Source organism: Melanerpes formicivorus, unplaced genomic scaffold, assembly GCF_026170545.1.
Source record: "Melanerpes formicivorus ecotype bairdi unplaced genomic scaffold, bMelFor1.0.p_v2 SCAF_261, whole genome shotgun sequence".
NCBI lineage: Eukaryota > Metazoa > Chordata > Aves > Piciformes > Picidae > Melanerpes > Melanerpes formicivorus.
Window position 1 is genome coordinate 101,431 of NW_027142613.1, and position 25,954 is coordinate 127,384.

General features: G+C 63.9%; 1 protein-coding gene across 1 annotated transcript in view; it reads right to left on the minus strand.

Annotated features, from left to right (window-relative positions):
- Positions 1-25,954, minus strand: part of LOC137458598 (hydrocephalus-inducing protein homolog) — a 64,816-nt gene that overhangs the window by 25,321 nt on the left and 13,541 nt on the right. The window contains exons 11-37 of the mRNA XM_068169994.1: positions 25,490-25,713; positions 25,296-25,363; positions 23,941-24,176; positions 23,228-23,328; positions 22,350-22,485; positions 21,612-21,776; positions 20,788-20,940; positions 19,211-19,449; positions 17,703-17,958; positions 16,944-17,087; positions 15,911-16,054; positions 14,602-14,915; positions 12,824-12,995; positions 11,442-11,553; positions 11,254-11,339; positions 9,923-10,132; positions 8,869-9,006; positions 8,411-8,588; positions 7,871-8,001; positions 7,039-7,172; positions 5,909-6,045; positions 4,963-5,090; positions 4,663-4,854; positions 4,146-4,295; positions 2,868-3,107; positions 2,175-2,343; positions 605-672 (exon numbers count right to left, since the gene is read on the minus strand). Coding sequence (XP_068026095.1) covers positions 605-672; positions 2,175-2,343; positions 2,868-3,107; positions 4,146-4,295; positions 4,663-4,854; positions 4,963-5,090; positions 5,909-6,045; positions 7,039-7,172; positions 7,871-8,001; positions 8,411-8,588; positions 8,869-9,006; positions 9,923-10,132; positions 11,254-11,339; positions 11,442-11,553; positions 12,824-12,995; positions 14,602-14,915; positions 15,911-16,054; positions 16,944-17,087; positions 17,703-17,958; positions 19,211-19,449; positions 20,788-20,940; positions 21,612-21,776; positions 22,350-22,485; positions 23,228-23,328; positions 23,941-24,176; positions 25,296-25,363; positions 25,490-25,713 — 4,425 coding nt within the window. The remainder of the gene's footprint in view (positions 1-604; positions 673-2,174; positions 2,344-2,867; positions 3,108-4,145; positions 4,296-4,662; positions 4,855-4,962; positions 5,091-5,908; positions 6,046-7,038; positions 7,173-7,870; positions 8,002-8,410; positions 8,589-8,868; positions 9,007-9,922; positions 10,133-11,253; positions 11,340-11,441; positions 11,554-12,823; positions 12,996-14,601; positions 14,916-15,910; positions 16,055-16,943; positions 17,088-17,702; positions 17,959-19,210; positions 19,450-20,787; positions 20,941-21,611; positions 21,777-22,349; positions 22,486-23,227; positions 23,329-23,940; positions 24,177-25,295; positions 25,364-25,489; positions 25,714-25,954) is intronic.

Genomic DNA, 25,954 nt, shown 5'->3' on the forward strand with positions numbered 1-25,954 from the left:
AGTGGGCACCCTGGCAGGGACAGTGCATTTGCAAGGCACAGAGCTCTGGATGCACTGCCCAACCTCTGCTGCCCATCTCCATGGAGCTAAGAGCTCCACGGGAGACAACCCCAGCAGGGAGCCAGAGCCTTCTTCCTGCCAGCAGCTTGCAGGCCAGGCAGCTTCCCAGCTGAGCACTGCAAAAGCAGCCCAAGCAGAGCCCAGCTGGTGGCCACAAGGGCCAGGCTGGAGCTAGCAGGCAAGAGAACAGCTCCGAGGAAGATGCTGGGGGCTGCCCCAGCCCCAGCAAAGGAAGCTGTGCAGAGGAGGCAGAGTGCCCCTGCCCGAGCCCTCGGGCTGCAGCCTGAGTGCCCAGAGAGGCTCTCGGAAGGGCTCTGCCCCGCTCCGTGCCGCAGCCCTGCTCCCCAAGCCCCCCGGGGCCGTGCCACTGCTCTGGAGCCGGCAGAGGCGCAGCCCCGGGGGCTCCCGCAGCGCCGCTCCGGGCCCAGCCTGCCTCCTTACGGCCATCCTGTGGCTGCTGCGGGCTCTGCTGGCTGCCGGCGCTGCACAGCTCCCGGGCTCGCCGCCCTGCCGCGCTGCTCCCGGCCGCCACGGCCTCGCTCACCACAGCGTCCAGGGACAGGCAGGCGGCGCCGTAGTGCTTGGCCAGGGCGGCCGCTGCCGACGTCTTGCCTGCAGAGAGAGGGAGGCTGCTTGGGGACCCCTGCGGCCGCAGGGCTTGCCGGGGACAGGCTCTGCCAGGCCCCCACGCAGCTGAGGGCTGCAGCCCACCTCAAGCCTGCGCCCAGGCTGCCGCTTCCAGCCCTGTGCCAGCACCGCTCGGACCCTGCCCTGCCCTGGGCTGCTTGCCCTTGCCTCGGGCAGCAGCTGGGCACAGCTCGGGGCTGGGGAGCGCTCCGCAAGGCAACGTGGAGCACGGCAGCCACCGTGGTGCCATGCGGCCACGGGGACAGGCTCACCCTCCTGGGGGGAAGGAGAGCCCAGCTGCCTGGGCACAGGAGGAGCCACAGCCCTGGCAGCAGCTGCTGAGGGCCTGGGGCCAGCCCGGCAGAGCCGTGCCTCACCTCCCGGCACCTCAGCCGCTCAAGCCAGCGCCATGGGCCGCCAGGACACATCTCCCCTGCTTCCCCCCTCCTCACAGCCCAGGCTGCAGCTCAGCTACCTGCCAGGGGTGCCCCATGGACGATGACCACGATGCCCCTGCCCTGTGGGGCTGCAGCTCCTTCAGCAGACGCAGCGCTGCCCAGGGCCAGGACCCTATGGACTGGGCTGGCCTGCGGCTCTTCTGAGGCCTCCCTGGTGCCAGTGGTGCTTTGCTGATGCTCTGCTGTGCACACACAGGTACAAGAGTCAGCCTCCTGCCCTCCTGTCATCCTCCTCATCCTCACCAGCCCCTCGGCTCCCGGCAGAGGAGACTCTGCTCAAGCCAATGGCACACCCATGGGCTCGCCCTGCCCTTCCTCTCAAGCCTGTGCAGATCAGGCTCTGCCCTGGATGCTGCTCCAGGTGCCCACAAGTGGATGGGCTGGCAGAAAGAGGAGAGCAGAGCATGCAGCAACACCCAACAGGACTGAAGCCCGGTCTCCTGCCATGAACTTCCCACATGGCCCTCATGGGAGCGTGGTGCCAAGCTTGCTGAGCAAGAAGGGCAAAGCCAGAAAGGAGCATCTGAGACAGTCCCAAGGCAGAGGCTCCATCTGGGGCTCATCCAGGAGCTGGGTGCTTGAGGAATGGCACTGCAGCAGATGTGGCTGGGCTCTGAGTTCCCCAGAAGAGCCCTCAGGAGGTCACCCAGAGCCTCCTCAGCTTGCAGTGCCAGAGAGGAGAGCAGCGGTGCTGCCCTGCCTAGCACAGCTTCACCATCACCCTGATCCCAGCAGCTGCTGGGGCAAAGCTGAGGCTCATTTGGCAAAGCTGAGGCAAATTGCCCAGGCCTTTCACTTGGCCCTGGTCCCCCCTGCCAGGAGCCATCCTCATTGCTTCCCCAGGCAGGGCAGAGAGGAGCTGGCTTTGGTTGCACTCCTGGCTGTCCCAAGCCACAGTTTCACCAGGGCCTTGCTCCACCCAGCTGGGGCATGAGGACTGCTGGAGCCCCAGAGAATGAGGCCCTGGAGAGCTGGGGGCTGGGCTCCCTGCTGAGCCCCCACTCAGGACAGCCGAGAGCAAAGCCTCACCCTCGTCCTGGGCTGTGGGCTGCTCAGGCTTGGCCTTGGCCTGCTGATCCTGCAGCCTTTTCTGGCCCCGAGACAGCTGCAGCAGCTCTGGAGGCAGCTGCTCCCCCGGGGCACGAGGAGGCAGCAGCAAGGTGCTGCGGCAGTCGAAGCCTTCCAGCGCCCTCAGGATCTGTGCATGGGCAGGAGAAACCACCCCTGGGAGGCACTGCTGGAGCTCCAGCCCGGCCTGGCCACGGCCCCGGCCCCGGCCCCGCCCACAGCCCCGCCCACAGCCCCGCCCACAGCCCCGGCCCGGCCACAGCCACAGCCCCGCCCACAGCCCCAGCCCCGCCCACAGCCACAGCCCCAGCCCCGCCCACAGCCCCAGCCCCGCCCACAGCCACAGCTCCAGCCCCGCCCACAGCCCCAGCCCCAGCCACAGCCACCCCCCAAGACCGGCCCTGGCCCCAGTCCCAGCCCCAGCCCCAGCCCCCCCCCCCGGCCCCGGCCAGCTTCCCCCTCTTGCCTTCCTCACAACTGCAGGACCAGCCAAGCCCCTCCACAGCCTGCCAGCAGAAGAGGCTAACTCTGAACCACCACCCCCCCAGGCTGTGCCCTGCCTCCTGTCTCCATCTCCCTGGCACAAGGCTGGGAACACTGCAGTGCCCTGAAGCTGCACAAGGTGGATGTGGGGAGCAGAGCTCCTCTCTTTACCTGCTCCTCAGCAAGGTACTGCAGGTCATACTCCAAGGAGTAGAACTCGATGGGGAAGCTGCAAGGGTTCTTCACCACCACTGTGCCCTGTGCCCCAGGGCTGGATGGCAGCACTGGCCCCAGCTCCAGCACTTCAGGCTGGAACTCCAGCCGTGGCTCCAGCCCACTGCCTGAGACCAGCAGCTGGAGGTGCTGGCTGCTGTGGCAGATGTGGATCTTCAGAGTGCTCCTGTAGAGCTTCTGAAAAGAGAGAAGGGCAGAAAGCTCCTCCATGAAGTGCCAGGGCCTCAAACTCACCCTGTGCCCCGAGGCCAGGGCTGGCAGCAGCACCTCTGAGCTGAATGGAGAACAGAAAGCAGGACAAGGAGGGCTGCTTGGAAACTGGAAAAGGCAGAGTCAGGCTCAGGGAAGGGAGACACTTGGCATGCTGAGAGTGCTGAGCCCCTGGCCCAGGTTGCCCCACGGGGGAGATGCCCCCCAGCAGCACAGGGCTTTGCCTTGCATTTTGGAGAGGGAACCTGGAGCAAAGAGCTGCTCAGCCTGAGCCTGCTCAGCATAGCCCAGGGCCCTCTGATCCCCCAGGAGCCAGGTGGGAGAGCTGCTGCTAGCCCAGGCTGGGCTGGGCAGAGGGACTCCCCAAAGGACTGGCCCTGCCAGGAGAGCAGAGCAGGCTGCTGGCTCAGGAGTCCTGCTGCCAGCAGCTGAACCTCTCCCTGCTCTCTGTGCACCTCCAGCTCTCCTCAGCTGCCCTGGAGCAGAGCTCCTTGGAGCCTGCCCCATCAGAGGAGGTCTTTCAGCACTGCCTCTCCCAGCAGCTCCACAAAAGGCTGCTGGCTCTGTGGAGCAAGGGCAGGGGCAGTGCTGGAGCACGGAGCTGTAACCTTTGCCCTCTGCAGGCTGCTGGCAATCTGCCTCTTGTGGGCAGCAGGAGTGCCCAGAGGTGGGAGATGCCCCATCCCTGGCACCACTCCTGGGGCAGTGCAGTGCTCAGCAGAAAGGTCTGCAGGCTTGTGGTGCCCAGACACAGCCCTGGCAGCGCTGTGGCGGGCAAGGAGCAGCTGAACAAGGGGGCAGAGGAGCTCTCCCTGGCCAGACAGGAGGGGAGTCCTCTGCTCAGGGCTTGGCTCCCCAAGCCCCCTCTGCAGAGGCTGCAGCAGGGGAAGCTGAGCTTGCAGCAAGCTGCCCGTGGGGGCAGGGCTCAGCTCCTGCTCCCAGCCTGGGCTCTCCTGCCCACACTGCCCTGCCAGACCTCCTGGGGGGGACCCCAGCCCAGCTCACCTCTTCCACGGGGCAAAACCTGACTCGCAGGTTGCACCACTGCCCAGGGGCCAGGACTCCAGCTGAGGGAAGCACCTCAAAGACGCCGGCCTTGGCCTTGGGCTCCTGCAGCAGCTTCCCACGCCTGCTGGCTGCCAAAGGCTTGTCCACCTGAGCACAGAAACCAGGGGCTGAGGTCTCCTTGCTCTGGCAGAACACAGCTGGCTTCCTGCAGTGCTGGCACTCCTGGCCTCAGAGCACCCATCCCAATCAGATGGGGCCAGCCCTGGCCTAGAACTGGGGGCCAAAGGCAGAGGCAGGACAGGCAGCAGGGGAGGCTGCTCCTGACGAGAGGAGCAAGGGCTGAAGGTGGCAGAGAAGGGAAGCAGCAGCTGCTCAACAGGCCCAGGGCACCCTCCAAAGCCTCCTCAGCCCAGCTGGAGCCCAAGTGCTGAAGCAGCCAGAGGAGCAGAGGAGGCAAGAGAGAAGCAGGAAAGGCAGCCCAGAAGATGCAAGTGGCAGAGTGTCTGTGCTTTACCTTCTGAGCAGGCTCCTCCCTGCTGAGGAACCACTGACAGGGCACTGGCAGCTGGTTGTAGAGCCGAGTGGTCTCCTCCTGGCACTGCCCACACTGGAGAGGGGAGAACTCCAGCCTGGCCCTGGAGAGGCAGAGGGAGGGCACAACCCCCCTGGCACGCAGGAGCAGACGAACCGTGGGGCCTCCTGTCACCTGGTGAGGCACAGAGCAGCCAGGTGAGCTCCAGCTGGCCTCTGCTGCTGGCCCCAGCCTGCCCCTGCAGGGGGTGAGGGCAGAGGGAGGGGAGGAGGCACAGGGCACCTGGATGGGCAGCAGCAGGGCCGCCTGGCCCAGCGGCAGGCTGGCACTCTGGGGCTCCAGGCACACGGTGAAGCTCCTGCTCTGGGAGCAGGGCAGCTGCTCCACGCGCTCCAGCTCCACGCTGAAGCCTTCAAGAGATGGACAGGAAGCAGCTGAGGCACAGGGGACAGCAGCTGGGGCACCAGCAGCCTAGGGCCACCTGAGTGTCCTGGCTGGCAGCCCTGGCAAGGACTCTGCCTCTCCAGAGCAGCTGCTGCTGCTCCTTCTCCCCCGGCACCGCTGCAGGCCCAAAGCTTGGCACAGCCAGAGCCCAGGCCCCAAGGGGGGAAAGGAAAAGGTTTCAGCTGAGGAGCTGCAGCAAGGCCAGGGAAGGACACTCAGACCTCTTCAAAGGAGAATTCCCAGCTAAGATTTGCCCATGCCCTGCTGCTGCCTAGAAACAACTGAGGGAGGCCTCTGGGCACCCTGCAGAGACAGCAGGGCAGCGCTTGGTGCTGCTGCAGCCTTGCCTCAAGGGCCGCTCCAGAGGCCTGTCTGGATACAGCACAGCCCCTGCCAGGCTGTCTCCTCAGCCAGGGCTGAGCACAAGTGCCACGACCTCAGGAACTTCACACCAAGCAGCTCAGCAGCACCCAGGCTCCAGCTCCTTGCAACACAAGGCCAGAGAGCACCCAGAGAAGCTCAGCTGCTGCTGCTGGCAGCCAAGAGCAGAAGGTGCTGAGAGGGGAGCAAGGTGAGCAGCCCACCCAGCCCCTGCAGGGCAGAGTTAGGGCAGCCACAGGCAGGCCAGGCCCCTGGGCACTGCTGGCCAGCAGAACTCAGGCTCCAAAGCAGCAGGTCCCCAGCAGGACAAAGCTCCCCAAGAGCTCTCCGTGGCAGTGGCTCAGGCTGAGCTGCCACAGGCAGCTCTTGCAAGGCCACAGGAAGGGTCCCCAGCACTGCCTACCTGTGCCACACAGGAGCTGCCCAGGCACTTGGAAGGACACAGGGAAGTGCCCCAGGCTGGTGACCTTCACGCTGCGCCTGTGGATGCCACCCAGCCCCACGCAGCCAAAGTCCAGGATGTACTCAGGCAGCTCAGCTCTGCAAGGAGGAGGGAGGGCACTCCTGACCCCACAGCCTGGCCACGTTGCCATGGCATGGGAGGTGCAACTCCAGGGCAACGACTCAGCTCAAGCCCCTGGAGCCCAACACCTGAGCAGCTGGTGCCAAGACTCTGGCCGGTGCCAGGGAAGGCAGGGCCCAGCTTCTAGCAGCTCCCAGGGGCACCTTCAAGCACAGCTGGCTGCCAGTGGGCACTGCCCACAGCTCCTGGGCCACTGCACACAAGTCCACTGCACCTCCACTGCTCTCAGTGCAGCTGCTGAGCCTGGCCCACAGCCCACCCCTGAAACTGCTTCAGGACCTTGTCAGAAGAGTTCTCCCTCCCCCTCCCCCCCCAGGAAATCTTCACCACTCTGCACCCAGCTCTGTCCCCAGAGCCCCAGGGGCCGCAGCCAGCAACCCCTGTGAGAGCCACAGGAAGGTCCTGTCCAGAGCCATCCCACTGGGAAAACACAGCCAGGATCTGTTCTGCACAGCACCTTCTGCCTGAGCTGGAGCCTGCTGCTCCCACTGCTCAGCATCAAGGAGCAGAGGGAAGGACCAAGCGACCTAGGGGAGCCCTGCAGTCCCCCCAGCAGCCAAGGCCCCTGAGGGAGACTTTGCCAACCTGCTCTTCGGGTCAGATGTGGTCTGGTGGCACCAGGAAGCCAGCTCTGAGCTGCCTCTTTCAGGGCTGCCCAGCAGGGATGGTGTCTGGGCTGGCTGGAGGGGCCTCATGGTCTGCACTGGGTCCCCTCAGCTCTAGGCACAGAGCCCAGCATCTGTGGGGAGCTGAGAGCAGCTCCACAGCTCAGGGAAGCGAGGACACTCAGCTGCTCCCAGGCAGCACGGCACAGCTCTCAGGAGCAAAGCCTTGCTGCTGGCCACAGCTGCTCCAGGCTCTGCAGAGCCCAGCAGCTCTCAGCAGCAGGGCTGCACTGCTGGCTGTCACCCCCAGAGCACCTGCAGACGGCCAGGGATGTCCTTACTCACTCGAGAAGCCTGCGGCGAGCAGGCAGCCTCAAGGCAGCTTCCTTTGGGGCGCTGCAGGCCACAGCTGCCTGCTGCTCCAGGATGTGCTCCTTGAGCAGGATGTCCTCCAGCTGCACCTGCAGCCCAGTGTCCAGCTGAGGCAAGGAAAGACAGGGACTGCTTAGCCAAGGGCCTTCCCAGGGCATGGGCTCAGCTCCCCAGGAGGCTCCCAGCCTGCTCGTGTTGGGAGGGCTGAGGGAGTCCTCCTGCCCCACTGCCTGGGACACCTCCAGCTCTCTTTGGCAGGACCTTGTCTCCAGAGCTACCAACTCCAGCCCCTTCAGCTGCCCAGGCACTGCAATCCAAGCTGATCTGGCCAGACACAGAGGGACAAGCCAGGGACCTGCCAGAGCTCCAGGAATTGGCCTGCCCCCAGGCAGTGCCAGAGCAGCCTGGAGCAAAGCCCTCTTGCCAAGGAGGCCAGGAGGAAGCTGCTGCTGCTGCCTCTTGGAGATGAGCAGCGAGATCACAGTCCCAGGGCTGGCTCAGGCACCTGGCACACCTGGCAGAGCTTGGCTGGGGGGCAAGAAGCAGCCTAGAGATGGGGCCCCAGCAATTCATCCCCAGGAGCAGGGCCTGCAGGATTCCCCCCAGGCTGCCAGGAAGCTCCTCCAGCTCCAGCAGGGACAACTAGCAGAGCTGGAGAGCTGAGCTGATGATGCCCCAGCTAAGTGTGGCAGGGAGGGCCCACCTGTTAGCAGGGCACCCAGAAGCCTGCTGTGGGCTCCAAGGGGATCCATGGCACAAGGGGGAGAGGCTGGCAGGTGCCACACGGGGCAGCAGCTGTTCTCACCGTGGCGTCCGAGTCAGCTGGGGGGGGTTCTGTGGCTGCAGCCTCCCCCAGGACATCTGCTCTCTCTCTCTCCTTGTCCTGGGCCAGCTCCCCTCTCAGCTCCCTGAGAATCTGCTCCCATCTCTTGTTTCCTGAGGGCAGAAACCCCCCCTCAGGTGGCAGCGTGGGCATCTCGGCTGGGCAGCCCCCTCCCCACACCGCCTCTCCCAGCAACGCTCCTCCAGCAGCTCTGGGCAGTGGGAGCTGCTCCTCCTGCCTGCAGCCTGAGCTTCAGCCCTGCCCAGCTTCCTCCCCCAGAGCAGCAGCTCAGCCCCTGCCAGCTGATGCCCATCCAAGCCTGCCCAAAGCCCTGCCTGCGTCTCGCCCAGCAGCTCGGCAGGGCTGCAGCAGGGAGTCTGCCGGGACACAGCCCCCAGGGACTGCCAGAGACTCAGGAAGCAACCAGTGCTGCTCTGAGAGCCCTGCAGCCTCCAGGCTTGGCTGTGGGAGATGGGGGAAGAGGCAGGGGAGCATCCTGAGGAGCAGCCAGGCAGTGCTTGCCTTGGATGTTCCTGGGCAGGTGCAGGCAGAGCCTGGGAAAGCTTCCCTCTCCTCTCAGGCAGATCTCCTCTGGTTGCAGGTGACCCACTTGGAGCTGGAAAGCCTTGCAGAAGAGCCCAGGCACTTCTGGCAGGTAAGAGACTTTCAGCACCTGCTGCTGGCCGGCTCCAAGGCAGCCCTGCAGGGAGAGGAGGGAGGGAATGCAGCAGAAAGGCTTGGCTGGAGTTGAGGCACAGCTGGCCTGGAGGGTCTGAAAGGCCTCTTCCAAGCCCAAGGATCCTGTGATTCCATCCCCCTCAGCAGAGGCAGCTCCCAGCCCTGGCTGCTGCTGGGGGATCTTCCTCTTCTCTTTCTCCCCATTTGTTCCCTCCAAGCCCAGCCAGGGCAGTGCAGGCTGGCACAGGCACAGGCACAGGCACAGGCACAGGCACAGTCCCTTGTGCTGCCCCCATCCTCACCGTGCTGGGCACCACCAGGGGCACGCCGGGCAGGGGGCTGCGGGCAGTGGCCGTGCCAGGGCTCAGCACCACGAAGGTGAAGGGCAGCTTCCCACTGTTCTGCAGGGTCACCTCTGCCTCCAGGAGCGAGTCCCACAGCTGCAGAGAGGACAGAGGAGCGGGCAGTTAGAGACAGGCCTGGCACTGGGCATCTCCTGCAGCTGGCACTGGCACAAGAGCCAAGGCAGGCAGCACAGCAGAGCAGCAGGAGAGGAGGGCACTTGGCTCTGCCAGCTTCACCTGGGGACCCCCAGCCACAAGGGAGCTCTGGGCCCTGCACAGGAGCTGAGCTTTGGGGCACCCTGCAGAGGGACAGCACCGAGCATGAGAGCAGAGAGCAGCCAAGTGCCTTGAGGAGGACTTAGCATAGAAGGGTCCAGGCTGGCAGGGAGCTCCAGAGCTCAGCCAGTCCATCCTGCCCCCAGGCAGCAGGGAGCTCCAGAGCTCAGCCAGTCCATCCTGCCCCCAGGCAGCAGGGAGCTCCAGAGCTCAGCCAGTCCATCCTGCCCCCAGGCAGCAGGGAGCTGCAGAGCTCAGCCAGTCCATCCTGCCCCCAGGCAGCAGGGACCTGCAGAGCTCAGCCAGTCCATCCTGCCCCCAGGCAGCAGGGAGCTCCAGAGCTCAGCCAGTCCATCCTGCCCCCAGGCAGCAGGGAGCTGCAGAGCTCAGCCAGTCCATCCTGCCCCCAGGCAGCAGGGAGCTCCAGAGCTCAGCCAGTCCATCCTGCCCCCAGACAGCAGGGAGCTCCAGAGCTCAGCCAGTCCATCCTGCCCCCAGGCAGCAGGGAGCTGCAGAGCTCAGCCAGTCCATCCTGCCCCCAGGCAGCAGGGACCTCCCCGCTCAGACTTCCCAGCTCGGGTGGGGTGGGGATGGCCATTCCAGAGCAGCTTGGAAGCAGAATGCATCACTCCAAGGTGGTGCTTCCAAGGCCTGGAGCCAGCACAGCAGCTAGCCCTAGGGCTCAGTGGGCAGCCCCCAGCAGAGAGGGCTCCAGACAAGGAGAAGCCTGCGCTACCTGCAGCCCAAAGTCCAGCTCCGTGGTGTCCAGGTGGTAGCTGAGGAGCGAGGCCTCCCCACGCAGCCTGAGCTCGTAGCTGGGGCCTCCCTGCACCCTGCAGAGGGCCCTGGCACAGGCCACAACGTTGGGGTGGCCAAAGAAGCTGAAGGTGACCTGCTGGCTCTGGCCTGGCTGCAGCAGCCCGTAGAGTGGCAGCACATCGAACACCTGGGGAGGAGAGGGGGAGAGGCTGAGCAGGGGAGGGGCTGAGTGGGGGCAGAGGCTGAGCACTTGGATTGGGAAGAACTTAATCAATGCACCACTCTAAAGTCATCTGGGAGGGATCCTGGCAGCAAGAAATTCTCTCTGCTGCACAACTTGGCTTTCCAACCTTCCTCACTGGCTGGAGGATCACACCAGGTGCTAAGCTGAGAGGCCTTGCAGCCAGGGGGGCCTCCAGCCCAGCTCCCCTGATTCCTGCTGCTCCTCACTCTCTGATCTGCACTCTGCTGTCTCTCCAGATGCTACAGCAGAAGCCACTGGCAAATGTCCTCTCCAGCACTTGCTTAGTGACAGGGTGAAGAAGATGTGCAGCTTGTGGCCAGCAGGCCAGGGGACATTCTCCTGCCCCTCTCCCCTGTCCTGGGGAGGCTACCTCTGGAGTCCTGGCTCCAGTGCTGGGCTCCCCACTTCTAGAGAGACAGGGAACTGCTGGAGAGTGTCCAGTGGAGGCTGCAGAGCTGCTGAGGGGCCTGGAGCAGCTCTGGGAGGAGCCCTGGGGCTGTTGAGCCTGGAGAAGAGCAGCCCCAGAAGGGAGCTGAGCAATGCTCAGCAAGAGACAAAGGAGCTGTGGGGGGCAAGAGGCTGGGGCCAGGCTCTGCTCAGTGGTGCCCAGGGACAGGACAAGGGGCAATGGGCACAAAGTGCCAGGAGGTTGCATGTGAAGAGGAGGAGAAAGTTGTTTGGTGTGAGGGTGCTGGAGGCCTGGAGCAGGCTGCCCAGAGAGGTTGTGGAGTCTCCTGGTGTGGAGAGCTTCCAACCCCCCTGGGCACTGTGCTGCTGGGCAAGCTGCTGTGGGTGCCCTGCTGGAGCAGGGGCTTGGACTGATGATGCCCAGAGGTCCCTTCCAACCCCTCCATGCTGGGGTGCTGTGAATGCCCCCAGAGCTGCTGCACAAGGAGTGTTTTGGCTCAGCCCTACACCATGTCCTGCATGGCCTCTCCATGCCCAGCTGCCTGGAGGGATGTGAGGCCACTCTGTGAGCAGTGCTGAGGGCCAGCAGTGGCAGTCCCAGCTGTGGAACTGCTTCTCCCACTGCAAAGCTGGAAGCCAGGCAGCTTCCCACTTGCCTCCTCCAATCCCAGCCTGTGGGGCTCTGTCTCCTTCAGCTTCATCAGCTGCCTCATCCCAGCTGGGCTGGGAGCTTCCACAGCACCTTCCAGGGCCCCCTCCTGCTGCACAGCACCTTCCAGGGCCCCCTCCTGCTGCACAGCACCTTCCAGGGCCCCCTCCTGCTGCACAGCACCTTCCAGGGCACCTTCCAGGGCCCCATCCTGCTGCACAGCACCTTCCAGGGCCCCCTCCTGCTGCACAGCACCTTCCAGGGCACCTTCCAGGGCCCCCTCCTGCTCCGTGGCACCGGACAGCAGCTGCAAAGCAAGCACCAAGGGCTGCAGTGAGCAAGTGGCTGCTCTGGGTGAGAGCACTCTGCTGCAGGCTCCAGCACCTCATCAAGCCAGGGGCAGCTGAGATGGCAGCTGGGAGCAAATCAAGTCTGGCTATGGCCATGGCATCTGCTGAGTGTGGCTCCAAGGCCAGCCCCAGGTCAGGCCTGGGCTCCATCCTCACCTCCTACACACAAGCTTGCAGGAGCCTGGCAGAGAGCCCAAGGGGGCAGCTGGCAGCCTGGTGCCAGTCCAGCTCTGCTCCCTCCTGCCCAAAGAACATGTTGAGAAGCTCCTGCCTGGACAGCTTAGGTTCTCCAGGACCAAAGCAGGGACACAGCTGCCCCTGAGACTCCCCAGCACAGGCAAAGGAGGACTGAGGGAGGGCTTGGCCCAGCTCTCCAGTTTCAGATGTGCTTTGGTTTCATTCCATGCCCTGATGGCTGCTGGAGAGCTGAGAAGCTCCACCAGGTCATTATTCTCCAGACACCCTCCTGAAGAAGGCAGCTGAGATGTTTTCCTGCCCTGCAGCAGCTGGCAGCTTGTCTTTAACCTCAGAGGTGCCAGCTTGCAAAGGGAGACTTGGCTCTGGCCTTCTGAGCCCTGTTTCTGAGAGAGGCTTCTGGGCTTGCTCCTCCAGCTCCAGAGGCTCTGCTGCTTCAGGAAGCTGAGAAGTGCTTTGTGCTGGGGCCTGGCCACCAGCAGGCTCTGCAGGAACGCTGCTGGGGCATCCTTGGGCCTAAGCAGAGCTACATCTCCCTGGCAGACAAAGCACTGGGCAGGGCTGAGTCTCCCCTTGGGTCAGGTCCCTTCCTGAGCCCTGACAGCTCTGGGGCTGTCTCTGCCATCCCAGCCCTTGGCTAAGGCCAGGATGTGCCAATGGCTGGGGCTGAGCAGGTGGCCCCAGCCCTTGGCTAAGGCCAGGATGTGCCAATGGCTGGGGCTGAGCAGGTGGCCCCTGGGGATCGGTGCTGGGCTTGGCACAGAAGGAAGCTCAAAGCCTTCCCAGCAGCATGCAGGTAAAAGCCTCATTTGACACTGGGAAACAACCCAGCCCAAACTCTCCAGAGGCCAGGAGGAGCTGAGGGAGGCCTCCCCCAGCCAGACTGTCCTGTTTGTCCCTCCCCAGCAGCCCTGTGTCCAGCTGCTGGCCCTGCTGCCCTTCCTGCTCTCAGGTGGCCGCGGGGCCATGAGAAGGGAGGTTGGCAGCAGCAGGGCTCTGGGGGCAAACTGGGAGGTGTCCCAGGAAAGCTACCTCTGCTTCCAGGCAGTCCTGGGCATCTGCTGGCTCCTGGGCAGGGTCCCCCACTGCCCCCAGGGCTTGGGCTGGCTCCTCCACACCCCCATGCCCGGAGCTGCTCCCTGCAGAGGCCGAGCGCTGCCCGCAGGCTCTCTCCTCCTGCGCTGCTGGGGCCGGGAGGCTGCACCTGGAACAGAAGCTCCCTGTGAGCAGGGACTGCAGGAGCAGGCAGGGGAGACTGCCCCAGCAGCTCCTGGCTGGCCACTGCTGCTCTGAGCTCAGCACTGGCTCTGGCCCAGCAGCTCCAGCCCAGGATGGAGCAGGGCCAGGCTCTGGGCTGCCCAGCTTGGCACAGGGGCAGTGCAGGCACCTGGCTGCTGGCAGACAGGGCAGAGGCCAGGGCTGGGGGCCAGGAAGGGCACCAGGAAGGGCAACCAGACACACACTGTGCAAAAAGGGAGACTGAGAAGCAAAGGGGCAGAGCCCAGCAGAGACCTTCTGGTGGCCTTGCAGCACTCCCAGTGCCCTACAAGGAAGCTGGGGACAGCCTTGGGAGCAGGGCTTGGTGTGCCAGGCCCAGGGTGGGGGGAGGCTTGAGCTCAGAGATTCAGAGCAGACACAAGGCAGACATTTGGGATGCTGAGGAGAGGGAGACACTGGCCCAGGGTGCCTGAGGAGGGGGGAGATGCCCCATCCCTGGCACCACTCCAGGGCAGGGGAAGGTGGAAGGAAAAGAAGCTACCAGCCAGGTTGCAGCCAGGAAGCGATGGAGCCCTCAGCCTCTGTCCTGTCCCTGCAGCAGCCCCAGGAGCTGAGGCTTTGTCTCTAAAGAGACAAGGTGAGAGCAGGGGCTGAGGGCCCTGGGGCTGTGCAGCCTGCAGAAGAGCAAGCCCAGAAGGGATCTTCTGAGTGCTGGGCAAGAGCTCAAGGGCAGGGGGCAAGAGGATGCCTGTGGTTTGGCAGCAGCAGAGCAGCTGTGCTTGGGGGGACAGAGGAGTGGCCTCTGCTTGCCTGAAGGTGGAGGCTCTTGGAGCAGGGGCTGGGTGCCAGGCAGGCTTCACCTCTGAGCAGCCAATCCAGCCCCCACACAGCCAAAGTTTCTCCTCCTGCTCAGATGGAAGCCCCAGGGGGCAGCAGGCTCCGTGCCCTGGCACTGGGCACCAGGCACTGGCCCCAGCCTCCTGCCCCCAGCCTTCAGCTCCTGCTGAGCATTGCTCAGCTGCCCTCTGGGGCTGCTCTTCTCCAGGCTCAACAGCCCCAGGGCTCTCAGCCTGTGCTCCTCCCAGAGCTGCTCCAGGCCCCTCAGCAGCTTTGCAGCCTCCCTGGGACTCTCTCCAGGAGGTCCCTGGCTCTCCCGAGCTGGGGAGCCAGCACTGGACAGCGTCTTGGGGGCAGTTCCTGTGTCAGTTCTTAGGACTGGAATGAGAAGAGGTGGGGCTGGCAGGGCAGGCAGAGAGCTCCCAGTTTGTCTCTGCTTGTCCCAGGGCCCAAGCAGGGCTTTGGAGCTCCAGAGACAAAGCAGGACTGGGGGGCATGGGCTCCAGGAGAAGTGCTGCCAGCGTCTCAGAGGCTGCCTTGCAGAGCAGTGTCTCCTGCCCAGCATCACAGTGCTGCAGGACTCCTGTGCCCTGAGCAGCCAGCCTGAGCTCAGCTGGAGGGCTTGGTCCTGTTCCCACCAGGGCAAGGGGAAAGCAATTGGCCAGAGCCCAGGGAAAGCACCTTGGTCTCTGCAAAGCACAAGCAGGACAGCAGGAAGGAGAAGAGCTGCAAGGAGAGGGCAGAGGTGGCCATACCTCAGCTGGCTGCCCTGGCTGTCTGGCAGCAGCTGCCAGCAGTAGGAGACAGGCAGCTGGCTGCAGTTGGTCATCTCCAGGCTCTGCACAGCTCCAGTGCCATTGAGGATGCAGCCAAAGTCCACAGCCATGCTCTGGAAGTGCAGGCTGGGGCAGCAGACTTCTCCCCGCAGCAGGACCTGCTCCTGGTGAGGGTGCTCCAGGAACTGGATCCTCAGAGCCTGCTCCACTTGCCAGGAGTGCAAACCCTCTGCATGAGCAGGGTTAAAGCTGATGCAGAGCTGAAGCTCCTGCCCTGCCTCCAGCTTCATGGGCTGCAAGGAGAGGAAGAGCATCCAGCAGCCGTGGGATGCCGTCCCCAGGGCTCAGGGCATGAACCATGGCAGTGCCCAAGTGTGGCTCCAGCAGGGCCTGCCTGTGCCAGCCCCACCCCACTGCTGGCCCAGCCCCCCTCAGGCTTCAGCAGAGGCACCAAAGCCCCCCCCAGAGCAGCACCCTGGCACCAAGGCTGTTTGCCCTGCTCCTCCCAGCACTGCAGCCTGGCCCTGGCAGGGCTGGCACCGGCAGGGCACAGGAGTGGTGCCCATGCCCACATCACCACCTGTCTGGCAGGGCCTGTGCCCAGCCCCTGCCACTGACACAGGGGGCAGGCAGGGGCTGGAGGAGCATCCTCAGCCCTCTCAGAGGCAGGGCTGCCCTTGAAGGGAGCAAGCTGCTCCTGAGGAGCAGGCAGACAGCTGAGGCTGGCTGCTGGGATGGCTGCCAGGAGGCAGCTTGACTCGCTGGCTTGCCCAGAAGGGGCTGGAGCCCTTCCCTGCATCTCTTAGAGCCAGGACTCTGAAAGGAAGCTGCAGCAAGGAGCCAAGCAAGCCACAGGGCAAGAGGAAAGGGCCTCAAGTCGCACCAGGGGAGCTTCAGTTCGGCCATGAGGAACAAGTTCTTCCTCAAAGGCTGTCAAGGCCCGGCCCAGGCTGCCCAGGGCAGTGGTGGAGTCCCCATCCCATGGCAGAGTCCTGGGGATCTGGTGCTGAGGGCCATGCTTTAGTGGTGAGCTGGCAGTGAGGAGTTCCCAGTTGGCCTTCTTGAGCTGAAAGGTCTCTTCCCACCCAAAGCATCCCATGGCTCTCTTCCCCATTCAGAGGGTATCTTCTTCCCTCCAGCAGCTCATTTCCAACCTGATTTAGCTCAGGCCAGCCCTCTGCTGACTCCACAGCAGCCAAGTCTCTCCTGGAGGCCCTCCCAAGAGCAGCACAGCAGCACAGCCCTCCCTCTTCCCACTCCAGCAGCAGCAAGGCCCAGGGCTGCTCACCTGAGCATCTGCAGGCAGGGGCTGCTGCTCCAGGTCGCAGATGGAGAAGGGCTGCCCTAAGGCCAGGACCATGCTGAGTGGCAGGGGGCAGATGTTCTTCAGAGCAAGAGGCTGGGCCAGGGGAGTTAGGACATCCCCTGCTTGCTGCAGCCACAGGAGAGAAGCATCAACCAACCTCAAGTGCCCAGGCACCTCCTTCCCCTTCTGATGCCTTTCCAACCCTTCAGCCCCCACAGCTCAGCACAGCTCCTCTGGACTCTTTGGCTTTGTTTCTGCCCTTCTGGAAGGGCTTTCTCTAAGCACAGCACAGCTGCTGCTGGCTGCAAACCACAGCACTGCCCAGGAGCCAGGGGCACAGCCTCATGGGCCAGGCAGGGAAGGGGACCCCGAGAGGAGGCAGCTGCTGCCAAAAGATCAAGCCCAGAGTGTGAGCCCAGAGCATCTGACTCCAGTGGTGTGTCCTCTCTTGGGGACAGCAGCACAAGAGGAGTTCCAGTCACCTAGCTTGCACCCCTTGCAACCTTTCCAGCTCCAGGAGCCTCCTCAAAGCAGGGCTGCAGGGCAGGAGGCAGGGGAGGGCCTGCAGCAGCCTAAGGTTGGCTTTGACCAGGCACAGCCAGCCAGCACCCTCCAGGCACCTGCTGCCCCTGCTACAAGATGCTGAGGGGCATCTGCCTGAGGAGCAAAGGCTGAGAGGCCTGGGGCTGCTGAGCCTGGAGAAGAGCAGCCCCAGAGGGCATCTGAGCAATGCTCAGCAGGAGCCAAAGGGAGCAGGGGGTGGGGCCAGACTCTTCTCAGTGGTGCTACACCAAGGAGGGCAGAGTCGAGCTGCTGAGGCTGTTCCCAGCCCCAGGGGAGCCAGGAAGGACCTCAGTGCTAATGGCCAAAGCTTGGTCCTGCTGCAGTCTTCAGCCAAAGCCCTGGGGACTGGGAGCAGCTCTTTCCCCTCCTGCTTGCAAGCCCAGCACAGGCAGCCCACAGCTTCCAGCCAGCAGCCAGGGCTTCAGTGCCAGGATGCCAGCCAGAGGCTCACCTTCTCCACGTGGAAAGAGATTGCTGTGGAGGACATCTGCAGGGCAGGAGCAACGAACTGGCAGCTGAGCTCCACCTGCAGGATCTGTCTCCTCCTGGCCTCGCCGCCCACCGCGGCCTGGCACAGCAGCTGCTCCCTCACCGCCTGCAGGGAGAAGCCACAGGGCACATGGGGGCTGCCAGCAGGGGGCCAGGAGACAGCCTGCAGCTGCCAGCCACGGCCCTGCCACTGCCCTCAAGTGACACTCCCTGCTCCCTCTTTGCCCCTGCCCTCCACAGCCTCTGCTGCAGCCCAGTTCTGCTGAGCTCCAGAGGCCATCCTGCTGCAGCCAACAGCCACACAAAGCTCTGGGCAGGTCTGTGCTGCCTGGGACAAGCCCTGCCCCAAAGGAGTCTGCCCTGGCTGTGCACAGCGCTGCAGAAAGCTGGAGGAGCTGCTGGGATGGAACTGGAGCTAGTCTCAAGCTGTGCCAGGGGAGGGTCAGGCTGGCTGGTAGGAAGAAGTTCTTCCCAGAGAGAGAATTGGCCTCTGGAATGTGCTGCCCGGGGAGGTGGTGGAGTCACCGCCCCTGGAGGTCTCCAGGAAAAGCCTGGAGGAGGCACTCAGTGCCAGGCTCTGGTGGGTTGGACAGGGCTGGGTGATAGGTTGGACTGGGTGATCCTGGGGGTCTCTGCCAGGCTGGTTGATGCTGTGACTGCAGGACAAGTCCCAGGGGAGGTGATCTGATGGGGAAGGCTCAGCCCTCGGGAGGGAGCTCACCTGGGGAGTGCTGGAGAAGGCTTCCAGCATCACCTCCATCGTCTGGCCTGGCCTCAGCTCCATAACCTCGGGCCGGAGCTGAAACACAGGGCAGGCAGCTGCGAGGCTCTGGGGGGGAGCTCTGGCCTTGGTGCTGCTGAGGGCAGGGAGCTGTCCGCGCTGGGCAGGCAGGGAGCAGCCTCCTAGGCTCCAGTAGAGGCGCTGGGAGCGGCGGCCTCGGTTGGTGACCTGGAAGCTGTAGCAGCAGGGAGCCAGGCTGCGAGAGGAGCAGAGATGGACAAGGTGAGCAGAGCTGCTGCTGCCCAGCGCTCCCCCAGCTGGTGCCGCTGCCGTCTGACCACACAGCTGGCAGTGCAACCCCCTCGGAAAGGCTGAGCCGGCTCAAAGCTTCAGCAGGAGCCAGCCCTTGCCTGGCCCCGAGCTTCTCCCCTCCCAGCAGCTGCCCTGTTTGCAGCCAGCCAGGAAGAGCTTCCTGCAGAGCTGTCCCGACGGGGCACAGCCGAGCCCAGCCCCGGCTGCCCCAGAGCCCTTCCTCCTTGCCGCAGGCCCGGAGCGGCAGCGGCAGGGAGAGGACAGAGGCTCCGCACGGAGCTGGCTCCGGCCTCGCCGGCGGCACCAAGGCAGCAGCAGAGCTGCTGGGCAGGGCCCTGGCCGCTCCCCGCTGTGCTGCTGCTGCTGCTGCTGCTGCTCAGGAGCTCCTCGGCTCCGTCTCAGCTCGCTGCTCTGCCGCTGCTCCGCTTTGTTTCCAGCGGCAGTTCCAGAGAGGGGGGGTGGGAAACCCTTCCCTTTCCCCCCTTGCTTCTGCCCGGTGCCGGCCGGCTGGGGGAGTGCTGCTGGAGCCTCCCCTCCGCCGCTGCCCAGCGGCTCCACTTTCCCTCTCGCTGCGGACAAGGGGGAAGCTTAGCTCCTGCTTTCGCTTTGCCTCTGCCATTGCATCCAGAGCGCGGCTTGGGCTCAGGACATTGCCTGCCTGCAGCTCCCGGCACAGCCTCTTGCCCTGAGCAGAAGTTCCCCACCTGAACATTGCTGTGTGAGGAACCTGCCTCTGGAGCTCAGGCAAAGCCTCCGGAGTTTGGGGTTCCCCCCCGCCCCCCCTTTGCTCTGCCTTTGCTGCAGGCAGCAGCTCAAGGCAGTCCATCTTGTGACCGAAGCAGAAACTGCAGCTCCTGGGCTCTGGCTCTGGAGGGGAGCTCAGGTTTAGAGTTGTCTTTTCCCTTCCTCTGCCCAAATCGTTCAGCTGCTGCTGAAGGTGCCTGGGATGGGGATCCTTCCCAGCCGGGCCCAGGAGCCTGGACAAGCTGTACCAAAGTTGTGCTGGCCTTCCCTGGGGGCCTTTTGGCTGAGCCAAGTCATCAATAGCATTCTTCACGGTCCTGCCCCTGAGGAAGGCTCCCAACCCTCCCCAGCACATCCTCTCAGCTGCTGCGGGCAGGGCAGCATCCCTTGGGCACTGCAGAGAGCTGCCCTGGCTGAGCCCCCGGCAGCAGCAGGAGCTGAGGGACACCTACCTGAAGCGAGTGCCCAGGCTGAGCTGCGGAGCCAAGGGCCTGTCCAGGACGATGGTGCTGCCGACGCCGAGGGCCCGCACGGGGATGCCGTAGCCACGGCTGTGCTCCACCAGCAGCTGCACCTCGGCCTGGAACTGCCCTGTGTCGTCCAGCTGGGCTGTGACAGACACAGACACCTGGCCCTCGGCGGGGATCACTCCTCGGCTGGGCTCGACCCTCCAGCAGCAGCCTCTGCCAGCCTGCAAGACAAGGCAGAGCCCAGCTGAGGCTGGAAACCGGGGCCCTCGGGGCGAGGAGCTGAGGGGAACAGAGCAGAAAGGCTTCACCTGCCTGCAGCTGAGCCAGGGGGGCTGCAAACAGCACCTCTGCAGGAGCTTACAGCCCCCTGTGCCACCCTCCTCTCACAGACTCTCCTCAGTGCCCCCCATGGCACAGTATCACCAAGGCTGGAAGAGACCTCAGGGATCATCCAGTCCAGCCTGTCACCACAGACCTCATGACTAGAGCATGGCACCAAGTGCCACCTCCAATCCCCTCCTGAACACCTCCAGGCATGGGGACTCCACCACCTCCCTGGGCAGCACATTCCCATGAGCAATGACTCTCTCAGTGAAGCTTTCTCCTCACCTCGAGTCTAAACTTCCCCAGCCCAAAGGACACCCGGCCTCAAGAGAAGGTTGGTTCCTCCTCCAGTCTCCTTGGAGGCCTTTTGCTCAGAGGCCTCTTGAAGTACTGAGGGGCTGCAAGAAGTTGACTTTTCTCCAGCCAGTCCCAGGGAGAAGATCAGAGAATCACAGAATGGTTTGGGGTGGAAGGCACCTGCAGGATCTTCTAGTTCCAAGCCCCTGCCCTGGGCAGGGACATCTCCAAGTCGAGCAGCTTGCTCAAAACCCCATCCTCAGTTCAAAGCTGAGACCCAGGCTTGTTCAGCCTGGAGAGAAGGAGGCTGAGGGGAGACCTTCTGGCTCCCTGCACCTCCCTGAGAGGAGGCTGGAGCCAGGGGGGGTTCAGCATCTCCTCCCAGGCAATAGGACAAGAGGAAATGGCCTCAAATTGCATCAGAGGAGCTTTAGGTTGGGCTTGAGGAACAATTTCTTCCTCTGGAGGGCTCTCAGGGCCTGGCCCAGGCTGCCCAAGGCAGGGGTGGAGTCCCCATCCCTGGAGGCATTTCAAAGCCTTGGAGCTGTGGTGCTGAGGGCCACGGTTCAGTGCTGAGCTGGCAGTGCTGGGTTCAGGCTTGGCCTGGAGGATCTGAAAGGTCTTTTCCAACCCAAGGCATTCTGTGATCCCAGAGCTCCAAAACCATGACTCCCACAGCCAGGGAGCTTCCACAAAGGAAAGGGAGAGCTTGGAAACAGGCTCCAGGCTCACTGCTGCTCCAAGATCTCCTCAAGCTCTGTTCTCCTGAGGGCTGCCCCAGCTGAACCTGCCCCCAGAGCCAGGCTCCTCTGGCCACCTGGGGGTGGAACATCTTGCTTGCTCTCTCAGGCAGCCAGCTGGGAAAGCTGCAGATGCAAACCAAGCCCCAGGTGGCCACAGAGCAGCCATTTCCCTTGGAAGCCTCTCCAGATACTCACCACCTCTGCCTGGAAGGCTGCAGGGATGGGGCTCTGATTGCAGAGCTGCAGACTGCGGGAGACGTCCTGCAGAACTGGGATGCTGCCAAAGTTGATCTCTTGGGGCTGCACAGAGACAACTGGGCCCTGCCCAATGCTCACCAGGTGGATTTCCTGCTCCAGCAAGCAGGGAGGGGGGAGAGAGAGAAAAAAACCACACTCTAGGGAAAGCTGGCAAGGATCAGACAGCTCTGAGGCTGCTCCTGGACAGGAGAGAGCTCTGCCTGCTGGCACTTGGCAGTGTTGGAAGCCTGACCCAGGAGGCCTGCAGCAAGGGTGGGCTCTGGAGGGATCCCAGCTGAAAGCCACAAGCTGCTGTTGTCAGGGGGAAAGAAACCAGCCTGCCCAGCCTGCTGTGCCAGCAGCAGCTCTCCTGCCTGTGCCCTGTGCCTGCTTCCAGCCCTGCTGCTGCTCAGGCTTGCCCCAAGCCATCCCTTTGCTGCAGAGCCTTCTCAGCTCATTCCCAAGGCAGCCTTTGCCTCAGCAGCACTCTGGGCTGTCCCTGGGTGCTCCTCCCCAGGAGCCCCACGGGAGCAGCAGCTGCTGCTGCTCTCCTCACAGCAGAGGAGGAGAGCCAGGGAGGCTGCTGGCTCATGAGCCCATCTGCCCTGTCCCCAGTGCCCTGCTGTGGCACACGCTGCTCACCAGCCCAGAGGGCACCACCCTGCCTCTCCTCTCGCCGCCACCCGCTGCCAGGGATCCCTCTGGCACAAGTTCCCTCGGCCCTGCCAGCAGCCCTCTACCCTTCAGGCCCCAGCAAGCCCTGGGGCACAGAGCAGACTCACCAGGGGGTGTCCTGCACAGCCAAAGACAGCCACAGAGGCAGGAGTGTCCTGGCTCCCTAGCGCCTGGGCCACCAGGGTCAGGGGCATCTCCACGGAGCTGTGAGGCTGAATGATGCCACAGGGCACAGGGCTGGAGTACAGCACAGCAGCCTCCTCCTGCTGCTCCTGGAAGGGGGAGGAGCACAGCATGGCACGGGCTGGAAGGCACCTTTCAAGCTCCTCCACTCCAAGCCCCTGCACTGAGCAGGGACATCTGCACCTAGAGCAGGCAGCTCAGAGCCCCCCACAGCCCGGCCTGGCAGGGCCCCAGGCAGCTCAGAGCCCCCCACAGCCCGGCCTGGCAGGGCCCCAGGCAGCTCAGAGCCCCCCACAGCCCGGCCCTGGCAGGAAGGCACAAAACAAGCAGGGAGCCTTGGACAGTCTCAGCATCCTCAGGGGCTCCCAAAGCTGCTGTACTCCCCAGCAGCCACGTTTGGGCTGGCAGAGCAGCTTTTTCCCACCCTCTGAGCTCTCCTGCATGACAGCACCCCAGAGCCCAGAGCACAAAGTGCTTCCCAAAGGGCTGCCCAAGGTTGCTCTGCAGGAGGGTTCCCATTGCCCTGCTCCCTAAGGTCCCATTCGGGTTGGGTCCTGTTCTCAGCGCACTGGAAAGCATCAAGGTCTCTCTCTCCCAAAGGCCTTTTCTCCCCAGCACAGCCTGGCTGAGCCCTGGGGGCAGGAGGTGGGGGTGATGCCAACCTGAGGCAGCAGTGCATAGCAGCCTGGCAGGTCGCTGTCGTTCACCAGGGTCAGCAGCTGCTGGGCAGGGAGCTGCAGGTAGCAGCGGCCGAAGGTCACCACGGGCTTGGGCACTCGCAGAGCAGGAGCCACACACCTGGGCAGAGAGAGGGCCAAAGGCAATGGAGACACTGGCAGAGGAGAGGCTTCCTGACTCCTGAGACGGCCTGGCAGGGAGCAGAACACAGCTGCCTGGGGCAGAGAGGCTGCAAAGTGCCCCCAGCAGCCTGGCCTGGACCTGCGGTGCTGTGGCCAGCAGGAGCGGGGCAGGGATTGGCCCCCTGGGCTCAGCACTGCTGAGGCCACACCTCACATCCTGGCAGCAGCTCTGGGCTCCTCACTCCAAGAAGGGCACTGAGGGGCTGCAGTGGGGCCAGAGAAGGGCAACAGAGCTGGGGAAGGGGCTGGAGGACAGGGCTGGGGAGGAGCAGCTGAGGGAGCTGGGGGGGTTTGGCCTAGAGAGGAGGAGGCAGAGCAGAGCCCTCCTGGCTCTCCACAAGTCCCTGAAAGGAGGCTGGAGCCAGCTGGGGCTTGGGCTCTGCTCCCAAGGAGGAAAGGAGAGGACAAGAGAAATGGCTCCAGGCTGTGCCAGGGGAGGGGCAGTGCCAATCATTCACAGGATTGCTGTGCCCTTTAGGCAAGGGCTCAGGGCCAGGCCTGTCCATCCTGGGCAGATGCTCCTCAAGGTGGCTGCTGTCAAAGCCTGCTCTTCCCATCTCTGGCTGGCCAGAAGCAGCTCCTGCAGCCAGCCTTCTCCTGTGCAGCTGGAGCCAGCAGACCCCATGGCAGGGGCTGGGTGCACCAGGAGAGCCAAAGGGCTGCAAGGAAAGTGCTGGTACCTGGCTGTGAGGGGCAGTGAGAGCAGCTCCTGGCCCACACCATCCACATCCACCACCAGTGCCAGCTTGTAGGTGCCCAGGGTGTTGGAGCACAGGGTGACCTGGGGGGAGAGCACAGCACCAAACACTTCCCACAGCTGCTCTCCTGCCATTGCCATGCCCTGGGAAGCAAAGGGAGGGCTTTGCCCTAGGTCTGCTGCTCCATGTGCAGAGCACAGGCTCTGGCAGCACCACAAGGCTGCTGGCAAGAGCTGCTTGGAGAAATGTCCTTGGCAGCTGCCAGGCCCTGTGTGAGAGGAACGCAGGCACCAGCAGAGCCATCTTGTGCTCAGCACTGCCTGGCAGCTAAGGGCCCAGGCTCTGCTCTTCACTGAGCAGCAGAAGTGCAGGGCAGAGCTGCTGACTCCAGCAGAAGCACTCCAGCTGTGCAGTGGGAAGCTGCTGCAGAAGCTTGGCCCAGCAGAAGCTGCTCAGCTGCCAGAGCTTTTGCAGTGCCACTGAGATGACTGCAGGGAATCCAAGTGTGGGGCAGGAGCTGCAGCTTCTGCCTGCAGAATCCAAAGGCTGCTCCTTCAGGAAGGTCCCAGAGGCCAGCCCTGCTGCAGGGCTCTGCCTGGCCTCACCCTCCCAGGCAGCAGCACTGAAGCCCTCTCCCAGAGCAGGGAAGCCTCAGCCCCAGCTGCCGAAGCCCCTCTGGCCCCACCGCTCCCTACCTGGATGTCCACGAAGCTCTTGGCACAGATGGTGCCTCTGCAAGGGCTGATGGTGAACTCACAGGGCCTGAGGAGCCCCGTGGCTGCCCTCCTCCAGGAGGGGAGAGAGTTGTCCAGCAGCTGGGCAGCGCTGGGCACGCTGGGCTCTGCTGTGCCATCCCCGGGCAGGCGGAGGGCGAAGGCCAGGGGCAGCGGGGAGGCGTTGGTGAGGCGACAGGACAGGCTGTGAGGGAAGCCTAGGGGAGAGGACACAGCTCTGCACCTCTGCACACAGCTCCTCTGCCTCCTGCTGCCCAGAGCCTGGCATGCTCAGACTGCACTGGGGCTTGGGCTCTCCTCACTCGGAGCTACAGCTGCTGGGGAAGCCAAGCAGCTCTGTGCTGGCACTGCTGGGGGACAACTCATTCCCCATCAGGCAGCCAGGGGCCCTCCTGGCCAGGAAGGCCAAGGCTCTCCTGGGCTGCATTCAGGAGAGTGTGGCCAGCAGGGCATGGGGGAAGCCTTCAGCTGCCAAGGCCTCAGCCATGCCAGCAGCTAATGAGGACACTTCTCCTCTTGGATCCCCTGGTTCTGCCTGCTGGCATTCCTCTTGCTTTGGCTCTTCACAAGGAAACCAAGAGGCAGAGCAGGGATGGAGGGAGGGGAGGATGCAGCTCAGCAAAGGCCAGCAGTTCTCTCACAAGTCCAGCAGCAGGAGGAAAACAGAGAGGGATCCTGGCCAGGCTGCTCCTGGCTCTTCAAGCAGCCCAGAACTGGCTTCCCATGCACACCTGAGACCCCCTCAGGACAAAGCCTTCTGTCAGACTGAACTGCAGCACCAGAATCTGCATCTCAGGCAGCAGAGCTGGGCTTCTGCTGGGCAAGGAGAAGGAGCCCAGGGCTCTGAGCACACCAGGGCCTGAGGCAGAGCTATTCCTTGGCCACATTGCCTGGCAGGGGAAACCCAGTGGCCCTCCCAGCCCCAATGAACATCTGACACTACAGCTCGGGGGGGTGGGGGTGGAAATGGTGTCCAGGCCTGACAACAACATTGAGCCACAGCAGGCACAGGCTAGTCCACAGCTTCAACTCCCTTCTCCTGCAATCCCAGCCCCTGGGCCCTCCTGGGACTGTCACAGCCATCCTGCTGCCAAGGACTGGCAGCCTGGGGCTGATGAGGGACACCACAAGACACCGGCTGCTAGTCCCTGGGGCCTCTTGGATCTCATGATGGCAAAACACTGCCTGAGCAACCTGCAGCCCTGCTTCAACATCCTGAAGGCTGCTCTGGAGGGCCACAGGTGCTGGAGGCTCTGAGGCTGCACTCTGGGGCTGCAGAGCCCTCAGGCTGTGCTCCAAGGCCAGGCCACACTCACCATAGGAGACGTCCCCGAAGCGCAGGCAAGGGACATCGAAGTGCAGAGAAGGTGCAGAGACACAGCCCCTGTGGGGACACAGCAGAGGAGGCCTTGGCTTGGCTGCAGAGCACTGCAGAGCCTGCAGCTTGCACTGCTGCTGGCATGCAGCAAAGCTGCTCTCACAGCACAGGGGGCTTCAAGCAGCCTCTCACCTGACAGTCAGGGTCACAGGCTCAGGGGATCCTTCCACACGGAAGCTGAACTCTTCTCTGAAGTGCCCCAGGCTGCTGGGACAGAAGCAGACCTGGACACCCTGGGACCCACCTGGCAAAACCAGGCCCTGACAGGGGGAGAAGCTGAAGCAGGAGCCCAGAGCTGTACTTGGAGGGACCAAGCTGAAGGAGGCATCGATGGCTCCTTTGTTGTGCAGAGTCACCTGCAAGACATCCAATGGGAACACCTGAGGAGCCTTCCCCCCTCCCTCCCTCCCTCCCTTCCCTCTCTCCCTCCTTCCCTCTCTCCCTCCCAGCAGGCTGATGTGTGTCCTGGTCAAACACCTCACAGCTGGGAGAGGCAGAAGCTGCTGCCTGCTGCTGCTTGGCAGAAACCAAAGGACAGTTCTGCCTGTGGGGGGTTCATGCAAAGCAGCCAGAACTGCAGAGAATGAATCCTAGAAG